Source organism: Rattus norvegicus, chromosome 14 (genome assembly GCF_036323735.1).
Source record: "Rattus norvegicus strain BN/NHsdMcwi chromosome 14, GRCr8, whole genome shotgun sequence".
Classification (NCBI taxonomy): Eukaryota; Metazoa; Chordata; class Mammalia; order Rodentia; family Muridae; genus Rattus; species Rattus norvegicus.
The window spans coordinates 79,085,538-79,111,230 of record NC_086032.1 but is presented as its reverse complement, the minus strand read 5'-3'; the positions used below and the strand labels follow the sequence as shown (position 1 = coordinate 79,111,230).

At 50.6% G+C, this 25,693-nt stretch overlaps 1 protein-coding gene across 36 annotated transcripts in view; it reads left to right on the top strand.

Moving 5' to 3' along the window:
- Nucleotides 1-21,185, top strand: part of Ablim2 (actin binding LIM protein family, member 2) — a 124,941-nt gene extending 103,756 nt beyond the window's left edge. For 23 of the 36 annotated variants that reach the window (XM_063273369.1, XM_063273367.1, XM_063273363.1 and 20 more), the window contains 3 exons: nucleotides 2,481-2,542; nucleotides 10,541-10,621; nucleotides 19,507-21,185. In XM_063273369.1, coding sequence (XP_063129439.1) covers nucleotides 2,481-2,542; nucleotides 10,541-10,621; nucleotides 19,507-19,620 — 257 coding nt within the window. In that variant the 3' untranslated portion in view covers nucleotides 19,621-21,185. Of the gene's footprint in view, nucleotides 1-2,480; nucleotides 2,543-8,896; nucleotides 8,952-10,340; nucleotides 10,463-10,540; nucleotides 10,622-19,506 lie in introns of those variants that run through there. The other 13 variants (XR_010057396.1, XR_010057397.1, XR_010057387.1 and 10 more) reach the window with 6 other exon arrangements.
- Nucleotides 21,186-25,693: the final 4,508 nt, after the last annotated feature.

The window sequence follows — 25,693 nt, the reverse complement described above, 5'->3', positions numbered from 1 at the left end:
AATGTAAAACCCTGTGGCATGGGTTCAGGGACAGAAAGACTGACTCCAGAGCACGTTGGAATCTTTGTTCCAGTCTAGACAATGGAGAGAAGAAAAACAAGCACCAGGGACCTGGAAACCGATCTCTGTTATCTTTGAATTCCCAGAAGGGGAGAAAGAATGGGTCAGAAACCCTCAAAGGAACAATGGCTGAAACGCTCCCAGACGCAGCAGAAGACACCCGCCCAACGAGATCAAGAAACTGAGTGAACCCTGATCAACCAAAAAAGTGCACATCAAGACATGCTACTGAGCTTCTGAACGCTAAGGTCTAAAAAACAAAACAAATGACAATAACAACAAAAAAAAACCCAACTTCTTGAAAGTGCGCAGTGAGAAAAGCAACATCGTGTACAGGGAGCGATAGTTGGTGGCTTCCGACTCCTCGTGGGAACTACAGGAACAGGAAGCAGTGTCATGTCTACCTGTGCTGAAAGGAAGGCCTGCCTACAAGTTCAGTGAGAATCTGCTTCTGGGAGGGAGGGACAAGGACCTCAGAGGAGGGGAAGCTAAGAGAAGTTGTCCCCTTAAAGAGTGGTTAAGGGACCTTTTCCAGAGAGTACGTGGTAACTTCAAGTGCTCAAAAACCTCAGAAAGGGAAGATCCTAGGGATGGGAGATGGGTCGAGTCCTACACCACCCATTCTTCTCTTCTCAAGATGCTTTCTTTCTTTTTTAAAAAATCATGGTATGTGTTTGGGTGTTTCACCTGCCTGTGTGTCTGCACACCATGTGCATCCTGGACCCACAGAGGCCCAAAGAGAGTGTTACATATAGCTGTGAGCCATCATGGAGTATTGGGAATCAAACCTGCGTTCTCCTTACTGCTTCAGCCCCATCTTCCTGAGTTTCTTACAGAAAAAAGTGTGGCCAGGGCCGGAGAGATGATTTGGTAGTTAAACACATTGCTTCTCTTGTAGAGGGCCAGCACAGGTGCCAGCACCCACACTGGGCAGCCCACAACTGCCTATAGCTCCAGTTCCAGGAGATCTGGCCTCGTCTTCTTGCCTGTGGGCACCAGCACAGACCATGCCACACGCACTCCCATTCCCACATACACATGAACATAACTAAAAATGAAATGAATCTTTTCTTTTTTTGTAATGGACCAGTCCTGTCTGGGATGGCTAGTAAGGAGTGGGGGACATTGTGTTGCCTATGGAAATAAGATGACCACTGTGTGTGAGAGGCTGACCATCAAGCCTGGGGAGGCTGCATGCAGCCCCCTGACTAGCAGGCCAGAAATACAGTCGAGACATTTGCTGTTCCCTTTCATCCAAAAGGCCTGGGAGGCTTGCAGAGTCATAGACTCTGAAGCAATAGGGCCTGGGAGGAGCTGAGAACCCAGCCAAAGGGCAAGTTCTTTATGGCTGCCGGCCTCCTCTTTGAGAAGCACTCGCTGCGGCTAACACCTTCAGTGGCCTCTGGGTGTCCACAGTGGATCCCTTGGGATGCCAGAAGAGACTTTGCATGTAAATTAGGAAGTACAAGTTTTAGGGAGGGACCCCGTGGCTTTGAGTGAGGAGGTCTCAAGCCCTTTCTCTGTAAAATGCAAAGAGCTGGCTGTGCATTGACCTAGGCCACAGAGAGGCAGGAAAAGCAAGGAGTGGCCCAGCAGCCTGGCTGGGCCTCCCATCTTCCAGCTCTCTCCAGCTTTGTGCTTCCACTAGGACTTCACGATCCAACCAGGTTCCTCTGCTAAAAGAAATCCGAGAATAGTGCCCTTGAGGTTAGACCATCTCATGGTCACCTGGTGGCCAGTGAGTCTCTCCAGGTCTGGTCTCCAGTCGAAGCCCTTCAGGCTCCCTGTGCCTATAGGAACCTGAAATGGGATGCCCAGCCCAGCATGCTCAGAAGCTGAGCCAAGCAGGGTGGGCAGGCAGCTCTGTGCCTGGTCCTCACGTCAGCCCTTGGTGTGAATGGTGAGTGATGTGGCTCATGGCCCTTCTGAGCCTCCCCCCAGCTGCCCAGCAGCTCCCATGGCATTTGATCCCATGCTAGAGCATCAAAGATCTCAGTGTCTCTGCCCGGCCCATTCCATTTCAAGAGACACTGGTAATCCCTATTTCAATTTGAAATTCCCCTGCAACCTCAAAGATCTCTTAATCCCATGTGGCTGGTGGTGGCCATCACAGGATGGCACAGTCCTACCTGGCCTAGGAGGTCACAAGTTTGGGAGAGGAGCTAGTGTGGCTGATGTGGTACTGAGGCTTATCTTGAACATGGGTACCAGCTGGGCTCGGCTCCCAAATAGGAGTGGAGGCTCAGATGCCACTCTGTGTCCTGAGGAAAAACAGTCACAAGCAAGGCAGGCAGATTATATTTAGGGGCCTCTGTTTACCGTCACCTACCTAGTCCTGTCCCTCTGCTGGAAGTGTCAAGGCCCATGCCTTCCCCTGGCCAGGCTGAGTGCGTGACAAGGCTATGCTGTATCTGTTACAGGCTTCCCTTATTCCAAACCCGACACTCTCCCAGGACCCAGGAAGGATGGCCTGGACCTCCGGGTAGGTACTTGGACCCTCCCTACCTGTGGGGCACTAACCATCATTTGCTGCCTACCTGCACTGATTCTCATAGCTTTGTGACCTCATAGCAAGGAGAGGCAGGGATCCTGCTTGCCTGCCTGTCTCTGCCTGATGTTCTGCTAAAGATCCTGCTGCTGTAGGCTTTTCCATGTCAAAAGTGACTGGGCCATGCGCAGCTATACTCTGGCTCTTTTCTGCTGTGCCCTGGCAGCCAAACGGTTCCCAATGTGTAAGGCAAAGGAGTTGTAGGTCATCCAGAGTGACTAGGGCTGCTTTGAGATGCTCTCTAGCCCCACACCCTTCCCTGCGACTAGAGACAGCCAAGTCTGACTTGTTCCTGTGTCTGTGGAGCCAGGCCCATCCCATGTACTAGCATGTAGTCTATGGTCACTGGGAATGTGACCTTATCCTCTTGCCAATCTCAAGACACATGAAGGCAAGTGCAGGTGGCCTTTAGCCTGACTCCCCAAAGAAAGCCTGGCATGTGCCCTGGTCCAATGCCCTTTATGAGGAGCCTATAGCCACGTTGGCTCTCAGTTAAGATCTCTAGGCTGGGGTGTCCTAATGATCCAAGTTTCATGTAGCTCATGATCCCGGGAGAATCTCCATTACTGTGGAAAATTTTCCCAGTATCAGGAAGTTGTATAATAAATCAAGACAATCCACTTCTCAAGAGAATGAAGTGTGTGTGTGTGTGTGTGTGTGTGTGTGTGTGTGTGAGTGAGTGTGTGTGTGTGTGTGTGAGTGAGTGTGTGTGTGTGTGAGTGTGTGTGTGTGTGTGTGAGTGAGTGTGTGTGTGTGTGTGTGTGTGTGTGTGTGTGTTGCTGCTGGAGTGGTCTTATCCAATGTGAACTCAGGGTCAACTGTCTGGATTATCCCTCTCTATGGGACACTCCTATGACCAGAGGCATTTCCAGGGGCCACAGGCATCCTTTGGGACTAGCCAATGTTTTCTCTACCTTCTCCAGCTCTGATTTACTGTGCTTCTGGTCAGGACCCAGACTCAGGATGTTCCCCATACAGGCAGCTCTGCATGGATGGATTCTAGAGGATCCTGGGCCTTCCCTCCCATTGACCTTCCTTCCTGCTCTGAAATGGACCTTGCATGGTGCATGCTTCTTTGAGTTTTCTCCAATAGAATCTGCCTTCCACAGGGAAAGCAAGGGGGCTGGAAACAGGACTCCTCTAACATCAGATGTGAGGCACTCCACTCAGAGTCAGGAATATAGGAATATGGGAACTCTGTCTGTCTCTCTAGAAGGTTCTCTTTTTACCTGGAACAGTGGCTCTCTAAGCAAGGGGCCCAGAGGTACCAGTGTCCCAGCTTGACCTAGGTAATGTGTCCCCCCACTCAAGTCAGGTCCTAGGTGTTTGCTTTGTGATTGAGAGGAAAGTAAAGACTCTGGGCTGTCTGCATGCCCCACCTGGGTGCAGTCAGTACTCTTGGAGGACACATAGAAGGCAACCACCTGGGAGAGTCTCAGCTTTCCTGTCACATTGGGGAGCTTCCGTGTCTACAGAGGTCATAGTTTCTACAATGTCCTCTTGAGAATAGGTGATCCGGACCCTAGTGGGTCCATCTTCCTCCTGGAACTCTTGTGAACATCATCGTAACTCTCTGCAGGACCGAGAGGCAGGTCTTATGTGAGGAGAGAGAGAGTGAGCAGACCTAAGTACCCTGGGCTTGAATCCCAAAGGTGGAGTCCATCCTCACGAGTTCTGACCTTCCACCAGGCTCTGGGATCTCTGGTTTTCTGAGCAGGCTCCTTTCCACTCTCCTCACTCCAATACCTGTACATCCATCCATGCATCCTCAGCAGAAGGCTAGCTCTTCAGAACAGCCTTTTACAGCCATGCCCAGTGGTTCAAACCTGGCTCTTCTCTCTGGAGTTCCTGCAGTGCTTGCCCACAAACCTTTGCCAGTGGCCTGCAGCGCCCCCAGACTCACATCATTCATCGAGTGCTTTGCTACCAGAAGGAATTTGGGGGGAGGGGGTAGTCTAAGTCAAAGCACAGATTCAGTGAGAGCAAGAGCCAAGCGAGAGGGAGGTCTCAGGAGAGTGTTCCATCAAAACCAAAATGCACTGCATGAGGAAAGCTACCAAAGCGTCAGTGAAGTCCTGACAGGGAAGGCTGGGTAGTCATGATCAAGAAGACCCTTTTATAGTGTCCCTCGTCTGAAGGGACAGAAGTTCTCCAGAGTCCTGCTCCAAGAGGGGGTTGTCACAAGGACCTAGTGACCTTCCCAGTATTTTATGCGTCAAAGGTCTTGAGAATGTCCTGATGCCCAAACCTGCAGGAGGAAGGTGGTCATGGTCCAGCAACTGGCAGCCACCAGCTGCAGGTCTCCCTTTAAATAGGTCAGTAATGATTGACGTGTGCCTCCTGGCCCATCCGTAAGAGAATAGTGACTGGCCACCTGAAGGTCTTGTGGCTGCTCCTTGGAAGAAGTCTCACTTGGAGCAATGCTGATGTTACCTGTGAACAGACTGAATTCCAACATAAAAAACAGACTATCAGGTTGGATTTTTAAAAAATAGCATTTCCACATTGTTTTGTCACAAGATAACACACTGAAAAAGTATTCTTAAGCAAATAGAAACAATAGGAAAAAGATTCGGGAGTCATGATGCTGTGACAGTGAAATTAAGTTTCAAATAGACAGTATGTGAAGAGAGAGCAGAAATAGAGAGCACCAGCGTCCCCGTGAAACAGTGACAGAACTCAGAAACTTAAAGGCACCAAACAACCCAGCAGTCACAGACAATGTATATAGATGCCTTGCACAGTCTTGAAATCAGACATAGATCTAGTAAACATGAGTCACTGAGACTACAGCGTAACTCACAAGTTTAAACCAGTAGATAAATGCAAAACTTTATTCCTTTTGAATCCAGTTTCCACGTGTTCATAAAACTCCAAAAATGTTTATGTCAGCTAAGTATGGCAATGTGCGCCCTTAACCCCAGCACTTGGGAGGCAGAGGCAGACAGATGTTAATAGGTTCAAGACCAACCTGGTCTGTATAAAAGATTACATGACAGCCTAGGCTACATGGTGAGACCCTATCTCAAAAAAATGTAAATTTACATTTTTAAAATGTTTAAAGAGACAAAGGAACTAGAAGTTTAAGACCAGCCTTGGACTGGAGAGCTGGCTCAGAAGTTAAGAGCACTGGCTGCTCTTCAAGGGGTCTCGAGTTCAATTCCCAGCAACCATGTAGTGGCTCATAACCATCTATAATGAAGTGCCCTCTCTGGCCTGCAGACATACATGCAGGCAGATCACTGTATATATAATAAATAAACCAATCTTAAAAAAAAAAAAAAAGACCAGCCTTAGCTACAAAGTGAGTTCAAGGCTAACCTGGGCTCTTTAAGACCTGTCTTTGAAAGAGGCATGGGACAGGAGTTAGGGGATGGGGGTGGTCTCTCTATGACTATAGATCTTTAGCTGAGATCCTGGAGAGAGTTTGTTTGAATTAGAGAACCCTGAATTCACAGCCATCTTGAAGCAAGTTATGTAACTTTCGTAGTCTTTCATAGTCCCTATTTCCTAGAACTGAGGGTGGGAAACGTGGTTCTTAATCTGGGTGATTATGAGAACACACATGACTATGAGATATTTTCCTGAGCTCTGGATAATGGTTTCCACATGAGTCATGACTTCAAAAACAAGCTCCCAGCCCCTCTTCCACACGAGCATCTGCTGAGTCAGGACCCTCATTCCTGTGTGGCTTTAGCAGGAAAATCACAACAGCCGGTGTGGGCGGCTATGATCTCATTCCTACTAGCAACCGTAATGTAATCTTGGAAAAAGCAAAGCCCATGGGTTCAAACTCCTACAGTCCTGTGCGTTTTCTGTGTGAACTCAGCAAGATGCTTGACCCCTCCCTCTGAGCCTTGACTGGAAAGCCCGAGGGTGCTTCCCACCTTGTAGGGTGCAGCAAGACTAGAGAATGGGTCAGTGGAGCTGAAAAGGGCCCAGATGGGGAAGGTAAATAGCGCATCACCTTTAGAAACCCTGGCATCCATTGAGAACTGTGGAGGAATTGGCAGGGTGGGGCCAGGCAGTGCAGCCTTGGGCCGGTCCTCACCACTCAGCTCCACTGCTGGACCTCATAGGTTAGCGTGAGACTTGCTTGCACGGAGTGGTCTGTAAAGCCACATGGGGCGGACTCTTCGCTTTCTGCTCTAGACCTATTCCTCCATTTGGAGGCTGGCCCACTCCCCATCCTTCCTCTCTTTCCTCAGACCTGGTTGGCTGGAGGAAGCTCCTTTTGCTTGGAGGTGTTGGTGCAGGTGATTGCTTGCTTGTGACATGAGATTGTCAACACTAGATGGCAGCGTTCCTCCTAGGCATCGATCTGTCCTAGCTGCAAAGGTGAGGCCAAAGCAGACTGGCCTCGATTTGCACCAGAGGGGCCCCCTGATGGACATGGGTGCCTCTGATGCTGGCCTGAGACTGAGAAAATGGTCCCCCAAAGCTGTTTTGGAAGACTTCTAAGGGGAAAGGTGAAGGTGAAAGGTCATGGAGAGTTCTTTACTGACTGATGAGAAGACCCCTGGCTAAGATGCAGGGTTTAGGACCCAGTAGGACAAACGAGGGTGAAACCCGAAGACTGAGTCATTGAAATAGTGTTCGAAGCCCAGGTCTTCCAGACTTGGTGGTGCAGGCTTTTAATCCTGACACTGAGGAGGCGGAAACAGGCAAATCTCTGTGAGTTTGAGGTCAAGCCTGGTCTACATGACAAGTTCCAGACTAGACAAGACATCTCAAAAACAAACAAACAAAATAAGGAAGGAAGGAAGGGAGGGAGGGAGGGAGGGAGGGAGGGAGGGAGGGAGGGAGGGAGGGAAGGAAGGAATGCAAAGTCATGCCCAAAAGTTCATGGTGAGCCAAATATCAGAAATTTTAAACAAAGGCCCATTCCAACCCCTTGCTGTATACACTCACCCTCTCAGCAGCCATTCACAGCCTGCTAGATCCAGTTCTGTGGCAGGAAGGAGGTAACAGCATATCTCTGGGCCTCCATTTCTTTGTTTCAGATGAAGTGTTTTAATGTGTGGGCTGTCTCTGCTTCCATGTTCTCTGGGGTGTACAGCCTGCTCACAGCTTGTGTCCAACTTGCCGCCTGCTTTAAGGTCCACCAGAAGGAGCTCTCCTTGAAACTGTATCTGTGGGCGGAACACAGGGATCCTCTACCTGCAGTGCTCCACTGAAATGCAATCCCTGGGGCCTGTTTCAGCCAGAAATTCTGCCAACAGCTCTGACCCTGTTTCAGCCTCTGTACTGTGCTGGGCACTGGGGTGCTGTCAGACATTCTCCAGGGCGCTCAGCTCACCCCACAATTCGGGTGAAGACAACAGACATGGCAGTGGCAGGAATCAGACAGAACAGGGATCGTGCAGCCCTGTCGGGGCTCAGTGCACTTTGCAGTGGCAGGGACCCCATCCATGGACAGGACCCATCCTTGTACAGATGGGTTTTTCCAAGTGGGTAGAAGAGGAAGAAAAACAACCTTTAATGACCAAGATGGTCCTGAAATGACAGTTTGTCAATGGCAGTCATGGACAGTTGACAGCAGTGCCCAAGTCAGGTGACAATCAGCTGCCTGCATCCTGTCTAGAATGTTACTTCTTGAGTATGAATACCAGAGCAAGACCACTCTGTCCAGTGTACTAGGGGCTTCTGGACATCAGGATCCTTTTGTGAACCTGGAGCTGTGGGGGTACCTATGGTTTCCAGAAGAAGGCAGGGGCCTCTTTTGTCTTAAAGCTTTGGGGTGCACAGACATTGGTGCTCTGGAATATGTAGCTGTGGGGGTACAGTGAGAACAATGCACAGCCCCCCAGGAGGCAGTAGTCAGTGAGTGCCCCTTTGCCATCTCATAGGCACAATGAGATGGGGTGACTCTCGGGTCTACCTAAAGTATGAACAGAAACTTGAAGCTACTTTTCACAAGGAGGAGTGAAGACTACTCCTATTACAACATTAGTACAGGGAAGGGCGCGGAACTTCCCTGTGGGCCATGCCAGCTACAGAGCAGGACTCAGGCCCCAGAGCTCATGTTTAAAGGTAGGACAGAGTTAATCAGACAGGTAGGGTTCAAAGGCTTCTGAGGCAGATGTGAGCAGCCCACAGGGAAGGTATCCTGGATATTCACCTTCCCATCGATGTGCAGCTTTGCTGTCTGTTTATCACCCAAGTCTATCAAACACTCTCCTCTCCCAGCTGAGGACCCAGGATGCATCGGGGGCTGTCTTCCAGCCCCCTACTGCCTGCCCCATGCAACCTGCCTCTTGCCGGTCTCTCTCTCTTTCTCTCTTCCAGAATGCCAACCTGGCCCCTTGTGGAGCAGACCCGGATGCCAGCTGGGGCACGCGAGGTACACACAATGGGGACCCCTGTGGGTCTCCCGCTAGGCCAGAATCACTAGCACGTGTTTAACCAGTCTCATTCTGAGACTACCCCTCCGGGACCTGCTGGCAGAAGGCTCTGCACCATGGATGAACTGTCCCCTGGAGGGGTACCTGAGGACCCCCAGCTCTCTCATCCTATGCTGCAGGGGCCTGTCATGACCTTTTAGTGCTGCGCATCTCTTAGAGTGCATTAGAGTTACAAGCAAACGGCTTCCAGGGTCTGAGCTGAACAGTGCAAGCCAAACCCCATTTTTGCCCTTATCCACTGTGTCTGCTGACATGTGTATGAGTGACTAGCTGGTCATGTGACAGGCACTCTGCTCAAGACTGATCTCTCAGCTCTGAATGGAGCCGTGCACTTGGCCATGCTCCTTGTTACCCTCTGGAATGCTGGGAGAATCTTGCTTTTGCATACCAGTTCACATACAGATGACAGCATCCAGCCTGCTCTTAGAGTGGGTGTCCCAGTTTCCAACTACAGAGCTGGCACTCCGGAGTCCCAAGTCGGAAGACCAAGGACCTGCCTCATATAGGCCTCTTCCTTCCAGAATGACTTTGAGGACCAAATTCTAATGACCCTTCCTGGACTTATGGAGCCCCTGCCATCCAAACTGTTAGCTTCTGTACGAGAAGTCTAGAGCAAACCCTGTCAGAAGGAGCAGTACAGAGCTTGGTAGTTTAGAACAGGTAGCAGGGCATGATGAAGAGGGCCTGGGATGTGGCTTGGGTGGCAGAGTGCTTGCCTCTCATACCCTGGATTTGATCCCCAGTACCACTTAAACTACACGTGATGGTGCATACTATAATCCTAGCACTTCGGGTGGGAAAACAGGAGGATCAAGAGTTCAAGGCCACCCTCAGCTATATAGTAAGTTCAAGGCTAGCCTAAGCTCAATGAGACCTTTTCAAAAAAGAAGGAAAAAAAAAAGACAGTAGAGGTAGGGGACTGTGGTAGAGGGATGGAAGGATAAATATCGCTAAAGGCATCAGACTCCACAACACCCCACAGAAAGTTTCCCTGGAGAACCCATTGCATGTCTGGGTAAACTGAGATTGATGTCTTGCTCAGAGTAGCCTAGAACACCACCAGGAAAGACAACTCCCAGCCTAGAAGCACAGTGCCGCTACACAGCTTCCAGTGTGGCCTGCAGCCTCCTGGCCATGCCTCCTGCTTCCAGTTTGCTGTGGGAGACCCTTGAAATCTCTTAAAATACAAGACCAGAGTCCCAGAAGGCTGCTCAGGGGACCAGAGACCAAGCATGACCCAGCTGACTGGGGGTGGGATTACTCTCATCCTGGACATGGATTTTTTGTGTTCCTAAACGAGCCCTGTGGTCTCTGCTCTTCTCTTACAGAGTATAAGGTAAGGGACCATCTTCACTAACCACCGTCTCCCACCTCGCTGCACCCGCCCAGGTTAAAAGATCCTTTTTGTTGCATTTTCTCTATGAAGTGTGCATGTCCACAGTCCACACAAGTATGTATCCGGGTTTGTCTTTTGGTCAGCTCAAGGGTACTTGCCTCTCAAGATAACCCTGTGTTGTCTTTCCTGTAGATTTATCCCTATGATTCCCTCATCGTAACAAACCGAATTCGTGTGAAACTGCCCAAAGATGTAGACCGGACACGGCTGGAGGTAAGGCAAGGTAGGGAGGTATTTGCTGAGATGTCACAGATCTCAGCCACGAAATCAGGTTCCCCACACACGTACCAGGAGTGGGTGCTGGTGTGGTGTCAGCACAGGGCTCAGAACCAAGGACCCAGGAATCCTCAGAGGCAAAGGAACATGGTCACAGACCCAATTATGTTGGCTTTGTGAAGGGGTGGGAAGCCTGGGTAGCATGGCACACCAAGAAGCTCACGGTGGTCCCATGCCAAGTGCTGCTGTGAAAAGGGGAGCCGGCTTGAAGGAGAAATTTCCCAGCTTCTCTGCTGATCTAGGACAGGGAGTTCATCTGAGTAAGACAAGTGTTCATCTGAAAAGTCCATGCAGTCGCAACAGAGAAGTGTCTGGTGGTTCACTCTGGCCAGGGGAGCCCTTGGCTGAGTTCTCACTCGACATCAAGGCTAGAGTGCCTTGTATCATGGTCCTCAGTTCCTTCAGAACCACCCAGCCATCAACAACATCAGCGAGGGGATTCTCCTCTTGAACTTTGCACAAAGGCGCTGCCTTCCCATGCCTCGTGCATGGGGAGGGCATTTTCCAGCTCTTTTGAGCAGAAGCTACTGTCCTCCTATGCCTTGGGCAAGTAGTGAACCCTGTGTTACCTTCTCATGGGGGCGGTGGCTTCCTGTGTAGCCAGGAACAAGAAAAATAGACATAGCCAAGGGGCCCCATTAGGGGCGGGGCTTTGGAGGGTTGGCAAAGCAGAGACCCAGTCCATTCACAAAGAGGTGGCCTCTGAGGTAGCACAGATGGGCCTGTCAGGGGCCCGTGCTTGGATACAGAGTGTAGAGGTCCTGTCTATGTTGCAGAGAGCAGGCTCCCAGCCGCTCCAAGACCAGTCATGGCTTTCACAGGCAACAAAACAGTGTGAGTGAGGCATCTTTTGAGAGCCTTTGGGATGTGACGCTGGCAGGGATGGTACCATTGCAGAGTACCGGCTTTCCCGGGCTGGCGGGTCATGTGCACTTGAACCTTCATCTACTTAGGATGAGAACCCAGAGCTGCTTGACAGAGTTGTTGTGCAGTCAGAGGTCATATGAAGCCCAGTCCCTCTGCACAGGGAGGTGACAGCAGGAAGAAGATGAGGTGACTGTGGCCTCTGCATCATGGGGAGATAGCACTTTTTTTTTTTTTTTTTTTTTTTTTTGGAGCTGAGAACTGAACCCAGGGACTTGTGCTTGCTATGCAAGCACTCTACCACTGAGCTAAATCCCCAACCCCGAGATAGCACTTCTTAGATCCATAGTGACATACTGACTTACACTGGAAATCAATGAATTCACATGATGGAAGGGCCCCTTCAGGCATGGCTGGATCAAGGACTAAGCAGTATTTCACAAACCCAGTGGCTGAGTTTCCTCCAAACTGGCTCTAGGGAGACCCCTTCTCCCTTCCAGGACACAAGGTCTCTGGGGGAGAAAACCATCTCTCTTATCTGTCTTTATACAACTCATACTGAGCCTCTGGGTAGACATTACTAGACCTCTATCCCTGAACCAACCGGTTCTACCCAGGGCATACAATGTTCCGAGCAGCTAGTTTTACCTGGAGTTAAGTCGGCTGCTGGTGCCACCTGAGCTGGAGAGACCCAGGTCATTCCTGGAAGAAACAGAGACCTGTCACCTGAGATGGAAAAAGAGATCTCGGGCAACAGGCAGGTGGCAAGTGTCCACCCAGGGAAGGTCAGGGAGGGGACAGTACAGCATAGCCAAACACAGCAAGATCTCAAACAAGTAGTTACTCAGTGCAGCCAGTCCACATGGCACATACCTGTAGCACCAGCCAAGGATCCACATAGTCAAAGCTGTGATTGGCAGGATGCTTGGCGCTCACTGCAAATGAGGAAAGGCTAACGGAGCATTCTTGTGTATTCCGATGTGTGTATCATTTGTGGGAAGGGCCAGCAGCTGGACTGGCTCACAAGCTGTGGGAGACTGGCAGGGTAGGGGGAGAGTGCAGGCCAGTCAGGGATAGGGCTCTACCTGTGGTCTTTTTTTTTTTTTTTTTTTTGGTTCTTTTTTTTTTTTTTTTTTCGGAGCTGGGGACCGAACCCAGGGCCTTGCGCTTCCTAGGTAAGCACTCTACCACTGAGCTAAATCCCCAGCCCCTCTACCCGTGGTCTTAAGAGACTGGGCCTCAAGAGTCCTTTGCCTGAGTGTCATTGACCGTCTCTGCAGGTGGCAGCAGCAGCAATGACCTACAGTGGGATGCCTTGGCCTCTGGCTGAACCTGGGCTTATAAACAATGGGGTCATGGCCAGGTGCACTACTGCTATATAAAGGGGGGTGCTGCTGACCATTGGCAGCTCATTGGTCAGGACTACCTAGAGGGCTCCAATTTGCTGCCACTCAGATCTTTAAAAAGTGTGGTGCCCTCGTGGGTTACTGAGGACTCTTGGACTAAGTGCTTTACCCTGAGATGTTGCTCAGAGAGCTCAGAAGACATCAGTAGCAGCTCCTGCAGCTCCCTGATGGGGCTCTCTGTTTCCCTTTGGGACTGGGACTGTCTAAAGTGACTTTGGCTTTGCTTGTGAATATGTCTGATGAAACCAGCTAGAGTCTGGGAGGGGGGATTTTACACCTGGGTGACCACACCCAAGAGTGTGACACTCATTGTTCTTCACACTGAGCAGCCCCAGGAGGTAGAACAGTTACGCATGTCCTTTCCTCCTGAACAGCTTGGGGACAGGGATATGGTCCAAAGGAGTGGGGTGGGGCTTTCTTGGAGGAGCAGACCCCCCTTCCCCAACCCCGTGTTTGTGTCATAGGAGAGAACTCTAGTTTTATAGTGAAACCAGTTCATAGCTTGTAAAAATCCAGAGAGCCACAAAGAGGAATGTGGAAGGGGAAGGCCTTCTGGAAGCCCCCAGTACCATGTCTTCAGGGTGAACAAGCTTCCACAAATCTGACAGCAACCAAGTTGTCTTTTGGATAAGGAGGGCTCACTGTATACTCAACACAACACTTTCCCCCTGAGCTATGACACAGACCCTTTCTGTGCCAAGTTATGGTATCCCACCCCATACCTGGCCAAGTAGACACAGGCAGGCTGGCTTCCTGCCGGTCCTGAGGACAGGATTGCTACTCACAGGCTCAGTGGCTGTGTCTGTCATGCCACATCACTTGCTGCAAGGCAGGCTGGGAAGTGAAGTTAGTCACGGGCAGGAAGAGACTGTGGGTGTGGTGGGCAACAGACTGTGTCCTCTGTAGCTCACAGGGTTTGTCCCCTGACCGCTGACCATCATCATCAACACTCAATGTCAGAGTTCTCAGCCAAATGCCCCAGTCATTTATAGACATGGGTACTGACTGGGACCCAAGGACAACTTTGGGGGGGAAAAAAACCAAACAAACCAGATACAAGTTCTGCCCTGGTAGAATCAGTCTGATATGAGAGAAAGGTGTTCATCAAGTGATTATTCAAATGTGTATGTATAACCATGTTGTCAGCATTAGTGAAGGACAGGAACCTGGGCTTCTCATTTCAAATGAGTGGGTGGTAATGGCGCAGGAAGCATGCTTGTGTGTGCCTGAGTCTATAAGGGTTTTTTTAGAAAATGACATGTGGGCTGGAGAGATGGCTCAGCAGTTAAGAGCACTGACTGCTCTTCCAGAGGTCCTGAGTTCAAATCCCAGCAACCACATGGTGGCTCACAACCATCTGTAATGAGATCTGATGCCCTCTTCTGGTGTGTCTGAAGACATCTACAGTGTTCTTATATATAATAAATAAATCTGAAAGAAAGGAAGAGAGAGAGAGAGAGAGAGAGAGAGAGAGAGAGAGAGAGAGAGAGAGAGAGAGAACACACCACATGTGCAAAGGCCAAGGAGCAGAAGGAAACTTGGGCTATTTGAGGAAGGAGCCCCAGAAGGAACCTATGAGACTGGACCCAAGCAGGTAGAGGGAGGGACAGCCCAGACCTCACAGGGCCCTGGGTTGTGCTAAGCAGCTTGGCATTTAACCTGGTGACAGTGACACCTAAGGTTGGTTTTCAGTTTACAGCATGCCCTGTGGCACAGCCTAGCAGCAGTTAAAGGTGCCACCCAGGGCCTGGTTTGGCACCGTGTGTGATGAAGGTCAGTGGCATGTGTTCTGTTGTGATGATCCTGACTGGGCAGAGGTTGAATGTATCATACATTTCCACACATGGAGCAAAGGCCAGGTCTCTATTCTCTTTTGTGGGGCTCTTTGCCTGGAAGATCTAAATCCCTGTCCTTGGCCATAATACACCAAGTGCCTCCTTCCCAGAGAAACCCAGGTCCCTGTGTGTTCTGAGTACTTGAATTCTGAGGGCCTGCTGGGCCCAGAGTTCCCATTCCAAAGGAACTCTGTTGGCCCCCGATGAAATGACATGTCCTAATCTGAGCCATTCCCTGCACGCCCTGTCTTGTGCCCATTGAATTTGGCATTGTCTTGCTTCCAACATTGTCTTCGGCCACTCCTGATGGTGTCATGGGAGGGGCTGAGCCCTGGAGTAGCAAGAGCTGATGTGAATCCAGTCTCTGCAATGTCTACCTGTGTGACTGTGGACAAGTAACCTGCTCTCAACTGTTGGGTGGCAAGGGCTGCATCTGTCCCATGGACAGTTGCATGGGTTTAAATAGAGGCTCAGAAATGCTAAATTGAGCACCTACTGTGTTAAGCAGCAGGTAGACACCCGTATGCATATCATCCACCCACCTGAGTGACAGCCCTTCAGATCTGAGCTTGCCATGGAGTGGGGCCATGGATGTGGTCCAAAATGATGTTTGCTGGAAACAGGGAGAGTTAGTGTTACCATTTAAAAGGATGCAGGGCAGTGACGTCAGCAGTGGGAGAAATGTGCTTTCACAGTGCCCTGTGTGGCAACACACTGACCTAAGACAGCATGAGCACGACTGAGAGGCACATAGTGGTGCTGTCCCTCCTGTGCGCCCAGCTCCATTTTGAACACATGGTGCATTTAACACTTCTTTCGCAACTCCACGGGGCATCCAGATGGCTTCCAGGGCCCGTGTTTCCCAAGAGGCAGATGTGGGATTCAGTATTCAGAGTCGCTCTGCTAACCTGCCTTCTAGATCAACTACAATATGGAGATGGATTGCCAAAGGGACATGTCTTTCAAATTGCTTTTCTCACATATTTTCTCGCAACTGTGAAGACTGACACACAGACCTTAGAAACATGCATTCATCTTTCTAACCCTGGGATTACTATTTTTGCAATGAGGTAACTCAAAAGGCTAAGTTCTTAGGCTGGGTTTCTTCTTTGGTTCTTACAGCTTTCAACCCCTTGGCTGAGGCCCACCCAAATTTTTAGGATAATCATTTCCGCATAGGCAATTATTGATGATAACCATGCCTACGAAACACCTTTGTGGCAGCATATGGTCAGTGTTTGGCTGAAGCCCCAACCCTGGGGCTTGGAAGAATTAGTATTTCCAATGTAGATATCAAGAAAGGTGAGTGAGGTGCTGGAGAGGTTCCTGTATGCAGGAGGCTATGTATGGCCATGTTGGTGTGTCACTCAAAGGTGATGGCTTATGGGTTGGGGGTTCTAAGCTCTTCCTAGGGGCCGGGGATAGTCGGGGGGGCTGTGAACTGGGAAGAGGCTGCTGCAGAGGGCCTGTTGCTTTCCTGGCATCTGAACATTCCCTGAGGCTAATGTGTGTTTGCTGGCATAGTAAGCCCAAGGGGACTGCACCTAGGAAGCAAGGATCTCAAAGTTCAAGTGTCCTTTCTCTACTCAAAGTTGTCCAGCCAATATGACGAGGATGGAGCACCCTGGCCCCTGATGACTGCAGGGGACCATGAGAGTTTAGAGCTCCCGCACCCAATTCACAGGACATTCCTGACCCAGGTGGAGAAGCACTTGAGTGCTCCAGGGCATGGGGAACCAACAGAAATGGGGAGGGACCTCGTGTCTGCCAGCTGGTGGGAAGCTCAGAGGAGCTGCAGTGGGCAGAGGCTGATGGCTAAAGGGGTGCTAGATGACCACAGCCACCCACATGGTCCCCGAGGAAGGGAAAAGACCATGATCAGAGACCTGCTGCCCTTCTGGAGTGGAGAGTGATCCAGCTCGGCTGGAATTCAGTGCAGAGGACTCAGTGTGGCCTTGGAGCCCTCTTGGCTACCACAGACCAGGCATTCTCACCTCTGGAAGAGGTGACATTTGAGTCAGGGCCTATAGAATTAGATGTTGCTGGTGACGCAGAGGAAAGGGTGCTAAAGTCCCTAGGACTTCCACCAGGCAACCATGTCCCCCAGGAGTGGGACTGGCTCGTTCTTCAGAAAGGCACCATGTTGGGCTTCTTTCCTGTGGCTATGGAAGAAGCTTGGAGCTCTTGGCCTTGGCTAGCACCTGAGGAGCCCCGGGGCAGGGAGTAGCTGAGCTCAAACAGCCATGTGGCCCACTGTGGTCAGCCACACCCCATAGCTCTTCTTGCTTGGGAGACACATGGGGATCCAGAGGCCCTTCCTACCAGGAGACTCTAACAGATCCTCTGCCAACCAATGATTCTTCTGACCCTTGTTCACTCTCTGGAACTCAACAGAACTTGGACAGTCAAGTCCTGTCCCGCTCCATGATGAACAGATCCGTTAGGAGCTGGGGATGTGGTGGCGCTAGGGCCACTGGCCTCAGGTCTTTCCCTGACAGCAATTCAGCTACCCCACCACCTTAATCAATACACCTTCTCAATACCAGCCGATACTCGTGTGCCCCTCCCATGGTCTCATTTATAACCAGCTCTCCTGGGCTGAGCAGGGAGCTAGCCTAGGCTACATAGTTAGCTCAAGGCCTGCCTGGATTGCATAGTGAGAGCTTGTCTCAAACAACAACCAACAAAACTGAGGACCGTGCCTCAAGCCACCTCCCCAGCGCTTTCACCTCTGTGGTCCATCCCACCCCACCAGGTACCCATTTCTGGCTTCCTAGTGTCTTGAGTCAGTCTTACAGCAAGGGAACAGAATTGGTTGAGTAATGGTGCCAGTGGGATTTTTGTCTTATTGCGACCCTGGGCTCACTGAAAGCATCGTACAGTAAATTGGAAGATGGAGAGCAGGCCTGAAAGGATATGGAAGGAAGCCCAACACAGTATTGTCTAACTCTTGGCGGGCTAGCAATGGACTTCTTAGCACAGCAAGTCATCCTGATCTCACCATGGAGATGCTCATCTCTAGCCCTACATGCTTCCCTTCGAAAACATAAGGCAGCCCATGTGCTGAGGGTTTCCACATAGGCGAGACTTGCTGGATGCTGTGAGCTTTGCTGTGCAATGACATGTGTGACTCCAGGTCCATCTCCTGGATCACCCACTGCTGGGGCTCTAAAACTCAGAGCACATGACACAGATTCAGGGACGAGGTTGTATTTATGCTTTTTCAGAGATTACCACATTCTCTATTCTGAGACAACATCTCCAGTAGCCCAGGCTGGCTTTGAACTTGCTATATGGCCAAGGCTGGCCTCAAACTCCTGATCCTTCTGCTTCAGCCTACCAAATGCTGACATTGCCTGTGTATGCCCCGACACCCAGCTCTCATCTGCTTTTCTCTCTCAACCATTATAGCAACCTTTGAGTGCTGTTGTTGTAAAGTTGTGGAAATTGTACTCTTACTTGACACAGTGGTCTAGGCCCTCCCATATTGATCACTAATTAAGAAAATGCCCCACAGGCTTCTTAAGAAAATGCCTTTAGCCCGATTGTATGGTGTCGTTTTCTTGACTGAGGTTCCTTCCCCTCAGATGACTTTAGCATGCATCAGGTTGAAATAAAGCCATCGAGCACACCACCCCTTAGTTCTCTCAGCAGAAAGATGGGAATTAAAACACAATACACCTTCTGAGCAGCCCGTGTCACAGTTTGAGTAAGTGATAGATGAGGTGGCCCGGGAGTCTATAGAAGGAGTCCTGTCACGGGACATGGTTATTGAACTCGGCCATAGGGAAGCTTTGTCAGGGGGAGTCAGGAATGGAGCGGTGCTGTGGTAGCTCCACGCCAGTCCCTGTGTGTCCCCACCAAGACTCTGTCCTCTAGGTTTATTTCTTTCACTGCAAAGAGGCCCTGGACATGCCATCAAGATGGCTCATCTTCAGTGGTAGCCCTGATTCCGTGTTGAACCACACAGAGAAGGCGTGTTGCCTGCAAAGCTGTCAGCAGATTTCTAGGGCAAAAGGCCCAGAGCCTGAAGTCACAGTAGACCAGGCTTGGCCCTTGTACGACTGTTCAGTGGTGGAGAGACAAAGGTCAATTTGCGGCTTCCTTGGGAAGATGGAAAGCAAGCATTCCAGCTGTCTCCAGCACTAACATGAGCTTCAGCTGCAGAGAGGAAGACCTGGGCCATGATGAGAGGGGTGCAGCTACTCACTCCCTGTCCAGCTGTCACTGGTTGGTCCCTGTCTCACCTCTAGTTCTTCGAGGTGGTCAGAAATCCTTACCACTCGAGACAAGAAGGTTCCCATGAGGCAGTGTTGGGGTGGAGGAGAGTGTGATTTCATGGGGTATCTGTGAGCCTCCGTTATTCCTGGGATCCAAGGTGACTGCTGGTTAAGAACAAGGGCTGGGCACATTCAGGTTCCCCTTCTGTCTGGAGTGGGACACTGTGAATATTGACCAAGATGCCTCACTTTCATCTTTGTGCTGGCTGTCCTCAAAGGGACAGAGGTAGGCTGGGTGTCTGTACATAGTCCAGCCTATCTATGTACAGAGTTAAGTAGGAATTGGACCCAAGGGACAGACACAAAATGCAGGTGGAGGTGTCAGGCATTATGATGGGGTCCCAGGTGAGGAGCCAGTGTTTCTCAGAGCAAAGGCAGCTTTTCAGGCCCTGTTTCAAATGACACTGACTGTCCCTCATTTTCTTCCTTGTCTGAAGAGACACCTATCACCTGAAGAGTTCCAAGAAGTGTTTGGGATGAGCATCGAGGAGTTTGACCGCCTGGCCCTGTGGAAGAGGAATGACCTCAAGAAGAAAGCCTTGCTGTTCTGACAGCTGCCAACGTCTTACCAGGAGCCTGCTGGGGGCGTAGGGCTGAAGGACCCCACTGGCCCCTCCAAAATCCCCTCCTGCACCTTGCTCTGCTTCTCCGTGTCAGTGGGGCAGGCAGGGTGCCTGCAGGAGGCAGGGTGGGGCCAGGTCCTGAGGAGCATCCAGCAGGCATGGTCCCTTGTGTAGCAAGGATGCTCCTGCCTGTAGTTTAGGGCCACGTGCCAGCTTGACCCACTCCTTCCCGCCACAGCTGGGCATCGGGGCAGTGTTGCAGCTATCCTAGGAGACGGGGCAGAGCATTCAGCCAGCCCAGCACCTTCCCAGGGCACCTGGTGTGCTCACACCTGTGCTAGGCACTGGGGCACAGAGTGTCTGGGATGTGAGTGAAAGGCTTGTCAGTGGCAGACCCTGACACAGTAGTAATGGTAAGTGCAAGACTCCTCAGTGCACGAGGAGGCATCGGGCAGACTGGCAGGCTGAGGCAGGGGAGCCAGGCCAGTGTCTGAGAGGCAGTGGGGCTGTGTTTTTCGCAGTTATTGTGATGGATCTTTTCTGGGGAATGAATGTCGACCTGACAGGGTGCCCCCCACTAGTGCTGTGCATTTGTATTGTGCCCTTCTTCCGGATCACCCCCTTAGTTGCCTAAATGATATCTTTCAAGTTACACAGAAGTTTTTATTTTATTAAAAAGTATCGCTTCCTTACACATAAGAAGACATATATGCAGAGTTTAGTTTTACGGTCCCCGAGAAGGGGAGCGCCTCCGCCTTACACCCCCACCAACCCCCGCCCGCCCATCATGCAGGCCTCTGTGCTTCCAGTCCTCGGCGTTCCTCACAGACAAGAGCCAGTCTGTTTCCCTCCGCCCCTGCTCCTTTGTATGTGTCACACAGACAGCCTCAAAGACACTGGCTCAGCAGTGCAGTTTGTAAATACATGTGAAATGTATCCATCTTTTCCCCTCTCTGTCATTTTCCCAAGTCCCAAAGAGAAGAGCGCCCCCTGATGGCCAAAGCCCTAGAATAAAGGTTTCCCCACTGTGGCCTAGTCTCACATAAACCTAACCAGTCTTCCCTGGTAAAGACACTCACTGTAGCCCCCACCACACAAAACATGCATGCCCAGGAAGCATGCTGTCACAGGACATGGGCTCTGAATGCAGCGGCAGAGATCAACAACTAGAGGTGGTGCCTCCTCCAACCTGGGTGTCCAGAAGTGGGGACTAGCTGGGGCCCTGGTAACAGGTACGGAAGAGCACCCCTCCTGCAGGATGCATGGACACTGTGGTCCTGGGTGACTCTAACTGTCCCCTCCTCTGGGTTGTCCTCATTCTCTCACATCCTGGGACATGCCGGGTGTCATTTTGTGCTGGGGTTCTCACCAGCCTGGCTGGGCCATGGAGGGGAACTTTTGGTACTTAGGTCTGCTTCCTGTCACTTAACAGTCTGGACCTGCGCAACTGGAAACCCCCACCTCCTCACTCACGAGGTGTCTCGTCCTATCTGATCCCTGGGACACCTGGGAAAAATAAACGGTGACACACTGTAAATTGTGAAAGGACAGAATGTGTTCAAGCATGTTTGGCTTTGGAGGCATGGGCAGGGTGCGGGCATGGAGCAGGCCAGGCCACCAGGGAGAGACTCTCGCCCCATCCAGAGGTGACCATGAGGGTTGAAGCCTTGGCTTGGGCAGCCTTAGCGAGCCAATAGCTGGCATCTGCCTACTTTGCTAACCCCTGCTCTGTAGTAAAGGCTTAAAGGGGCCCCTAATGCACCCCCAGAAGTTAGGGAACGCTTTCTAGAGAAGGTGCCCAGGCTTGGTCTTGAAAGATGAGGGTCTCATCTTGAAAGATGGATGGGAATGCCAGGTTGATGGAATAGTGAGGCTGAGGGCAGCCTTGTATGTCCTGGAAGCTTTGATGTCTGGAAATGACTGAGTGTGGGGCTGGGGAAAGGGCTGAAGAGAAAGAAAAAGGCAGCAGGGGTCTTCACAGAAAGACTGAAGGCATCCTGGGTTAAATGTGTGACACTCTCTAATCTTAGGTATAAAGTAACTGGCAATTCTGCTGAACACAGTGTTTTCTCCCAAAGCCTACCCAGCACATGCTCTGTGTCTGCTGTGCAAGCAGTCCCATGGTCTACCGCTACCCAAGCAAAACCCGGTGCATTCTTGGTTTCTTCCCTCCCTAAGTCTTGGCAATTCCACTTTGGGCAAAGTTGTCTCTTTCCAACATGGCTTCCAAGTATCATCTTGGAAGCCTTCCAAGTATCATCTCTCTCTCTTCTTGAGCACTGCTATTTCCAGATAAGCAAGGGACAGAAGGAGGCAGTGTGACAAAGACTCCTGGGTGCAAATGCAAAGCTTTCCGGCTTAGGAACTGTGGTCTGGACCACACTGACTGCTCACAGCTCATTTTCCAAGTGCCCCATTGTCACCCAACAGCCAAGAGCAAAACTCTCAATCCAGTTGTCCCAAATTGCTAGCAGCCTTGAGCTATGACTCCAGCCTCAGTGTCCCTGATCATCCTGATTCTTCCTGGGCAGCTGAATGTCATAGCCCCTATTTGTCTGTCCGGCATGCTCTGGGCAGCATGACCTTGGCTTGCACACCAGGTTTCCCTCCCAGGTGAGTCCTGCTCAAGTATCATCATCATATTCCTGGTGTATCCCACAGTGTGTGTGTGTGTGTGTGTGTGTGTGTGTGTGTGTGTGTGTGTGTGTGTGTGTTTGTGAATGTACAGGGACATTTCATTGTGGAGACCAGAGGTTGACATCAGTGTCTTCCCTGATTACTCTCTACACATTTATATAATATGCTCCCTGTTGTCCTATCATGTCCTTTCCTTCCTGTAAAATCTCTACTTTCCCCCACTAAGACCCCTCTCCTACTTTCAAGTCTTTTTAAATAGACACTTTTTTGTGTGTGCTGTGGGAGGTACACATGCTACAATGCATGTGTGGAGATCAAAGGACAACTTGGGCAAAGTTGTCTCTTTCCAACATGGCTTCCATGGGATTGAACCCAGGTCATTGGGCTCAGTGGCAAGTGCTCTTACCAGCTGGACAGTCTTTCCGGCCCTACTTTAAGTCTCTGTGTGTGTGCCCTATGGCATTTAATTAATGCTGCTTGCATTACCCTCTGTATTGATGGGAACGTATGTGTGTGGGGGTGGGTATTTACTTTGAGTGAGAGACGTGCCAATGGCTATACCACTAAGGAAGATGACCCTCCCCTAGAAACCATTAACTTCCTCTAGCTACTCAGGGAGGGGTGGGGCATTAAGAACACCTCCCAATCATGCTGGAATTACATGACTTTTTTTTTTTTTTTGGTTCTTTTTTTCGGAGCTGGGGACCGAACCCAGGGCCTTGCGCTTCCTAGGTAAGCGCTCTACCACTGAGCTAAATCCCCAGCCCGACTTCTTTAAGTCAACCAGTGCTGCCATGAGTCTATGGGTGCAGCAGCCACATGTCCAGAGGACTGTATATCTTACCACTCCTCCTCATCAGATGGCTCCCACATTCTTTCTGCTTTCTCCTCCACAATTTCCCCCAGAGCCATAGAGGAAGTGATATTGACGTCCCTTGATGCCTGAGCACTCAACAGTCACTTATTCTTAATACTTCAAACAGTTTTGAGTCTGTGTGTGAATGGTAAGCCATCACGAAGATCTCTGATGCTGGCTGAGAGCTGCGCTAATCTATGGGCATAAGCAAAACTATTTGGAAGGTGGCTTGATGCTTTGCACAAAGCAACAGTAGCAGATTCTCCTAGGGCCTGTGAACTCCCCAACCATGGGCTCCTGACCAGGTTTATAGCACCAGGCCTGAGTTCTCTACCGTATTTTTTTTTTTCGGAGCTGGGGACCGAACCCAGGGCCTTGTGCTTGCTAGGCAAGCGCTCTACCACTGAGCTAAATCCCCAACCCCCACCGTATTTTTTGAGACAGGGTCTCTCACTAGGATCCCAGCCTCAGTGGTTAGGGTACAAGTCTGGCTAGTGAGCACTTGGGGATCCCCCTGTCTCTGCCTCCCAGTGCTGGTATTACAGCATATTGCCATTTCTGGATTATTTTTTGTAGGTGCTGGGGATGAACCGTGGGTCCTCATTTTTGCAGGGCAATCGCTTTTTGGAGCTCCCGCCCCTCTGGAGGCTCTTCATCAGTTCACTGACTGCATCCCTCTCTCTAGCTCTAAGCCCACAGAGGCTGGCAAGCCTGACATGCACAACTGTCCTGGAGTGTTTTATGATTAGGTTGGCAACCAACCATATCCTGTGCCCACTCCAAACTGTCACATGGAGTGGTGCTCCTAAGCCAGCACTGTCCCCATTGCCCTGAGTGATGATGGGGCTGTCCTAGAGTCATGCTATCTGCCCTGCTACCTTCCAATATGAAATAAATTGGTTGTGGCTGAGTGTAAGTGTCAATCCGCATGAAGCTAAGTAGTCACGTGCAGCTTGTGGCCGGGCAGCCCCAGAGAATTTAGTTGCTACTGCCCTGGTTTGGGACAGGGCCAATGCCGTTCCTGTTTAGCAGGAAGCATTTACACCGCTGGCCCTTTAACAGGATCCATAGTGCTGAGCATCTGAACTCTGGGTCCCTGCATCCCAACGTTCCTCTTACAATGCAGCTAGACCCGTGATGCCAGGCTGCAAGGTCAGAAAGATGTTCAAGGCCAACCTGGGCTCTGTGAGCGCCGATCTTCCACAAAAGGCAAAGCAAAAGCAATACTTGTTCCATGTCAGTTGGCAGATTATAATCCCATGACCTCTGCTTACCAGTGTTACTGTAAAATTATAATAAATGCTGTCTTTTATCCCACACTGGATCCGGCACCATGGTGTCCTGAGACATCTGTTAGATATGTTTATCTCAGTCAGCAAAGCATCTCACCTGTTTTGCTCTATCCCATATCTCACTGTTGATGGCTACTCTCCGAGCCTGGCAACAATCTCTTTCCCCATCTAGTTCTCGAGGCAGGTTGCCCCCATGCCAGACATACATATCCCAATTCTGTGGCAGCCCAGCATCTCCAGCCACCACATACTCTCTTGAATTCAATTAAATTGCCACATGAAAGAACACACAGTGCAATAACCTTTGATCCGATTAATAAGATATAATTGCCCACCTAATCATATAAAGCCCTGTACACATCCATCCCTTAAGAATATTCATAACAACCTGTAAATGTGCAGAGAGGAATCTTAACATCAGCCTCCATGTTCTCTCTGCTCCTCCTTCTCTCCCTGGTTCCAGTCTCCTCCTCCTCCTCTCTAAAACTTTTCTCCAGCCCATCCTTCCTTCTTGTCCAATGACAGGCCTCGTTCTATTTTGTACCTGCCTTGACCTGCTTAGTGACATTATCCTACATACCAGGAGGCATAGAGGACTTCCTCCCCACTAGAAAAACTCTATCACCATCCCAGGTCCTGTAGGAGATATTTACCTGGTGTCCCAGTAATTTAGTCCCAACACTGTTCCATGGACAATAGCAGTGGCAACTCCAAGTGGTTTTCCTTTGTCATGTGATTCTCTAAGTCTTGAGATGACCCCAGACACAAAGGACCTCAAGTGTCTCTGAGGTCTACAGCTCTGTCCAGTAGATAGCCTCCTGGTCTTGACCCCAGCCTCCCTTCCCTGCCCCCTCCCAAGGCTACTGACCCTACCTTCACTCAGAGCCTCTCGGGCAGTGCTGCCATCCCTATGTGTTGGCCTCTGGGAGCTGCTCTGGGCCAGCCCCGATCCCAGCTTGGGTCAGCTCTACTTCCCTCTCAGTTTCCCTAACTACCACTTCAGAGGTAAAGGAAGCCAGATCAAACTCACTCAGATTCAGGCAAATTACATGAGATGTGGATCCTTCCAGAAACTAGGCTTCTCCTCCCAAAGCAGACAGGATGTTGGGGTTAGGCACTCTATCTTCCTGTTCTGTTCAAGGGCTAAATGGGGTTGCCTGGTTCAGTTATAGCTGGGACACTTGTTCCCAGCACAAGGCCACCTCTGACCAAAGGGAGGGAGGTTGGTGCTTCCCTGAGCACTCAGGGCTGAGCTGGGCTTCAGGAATGACATTGA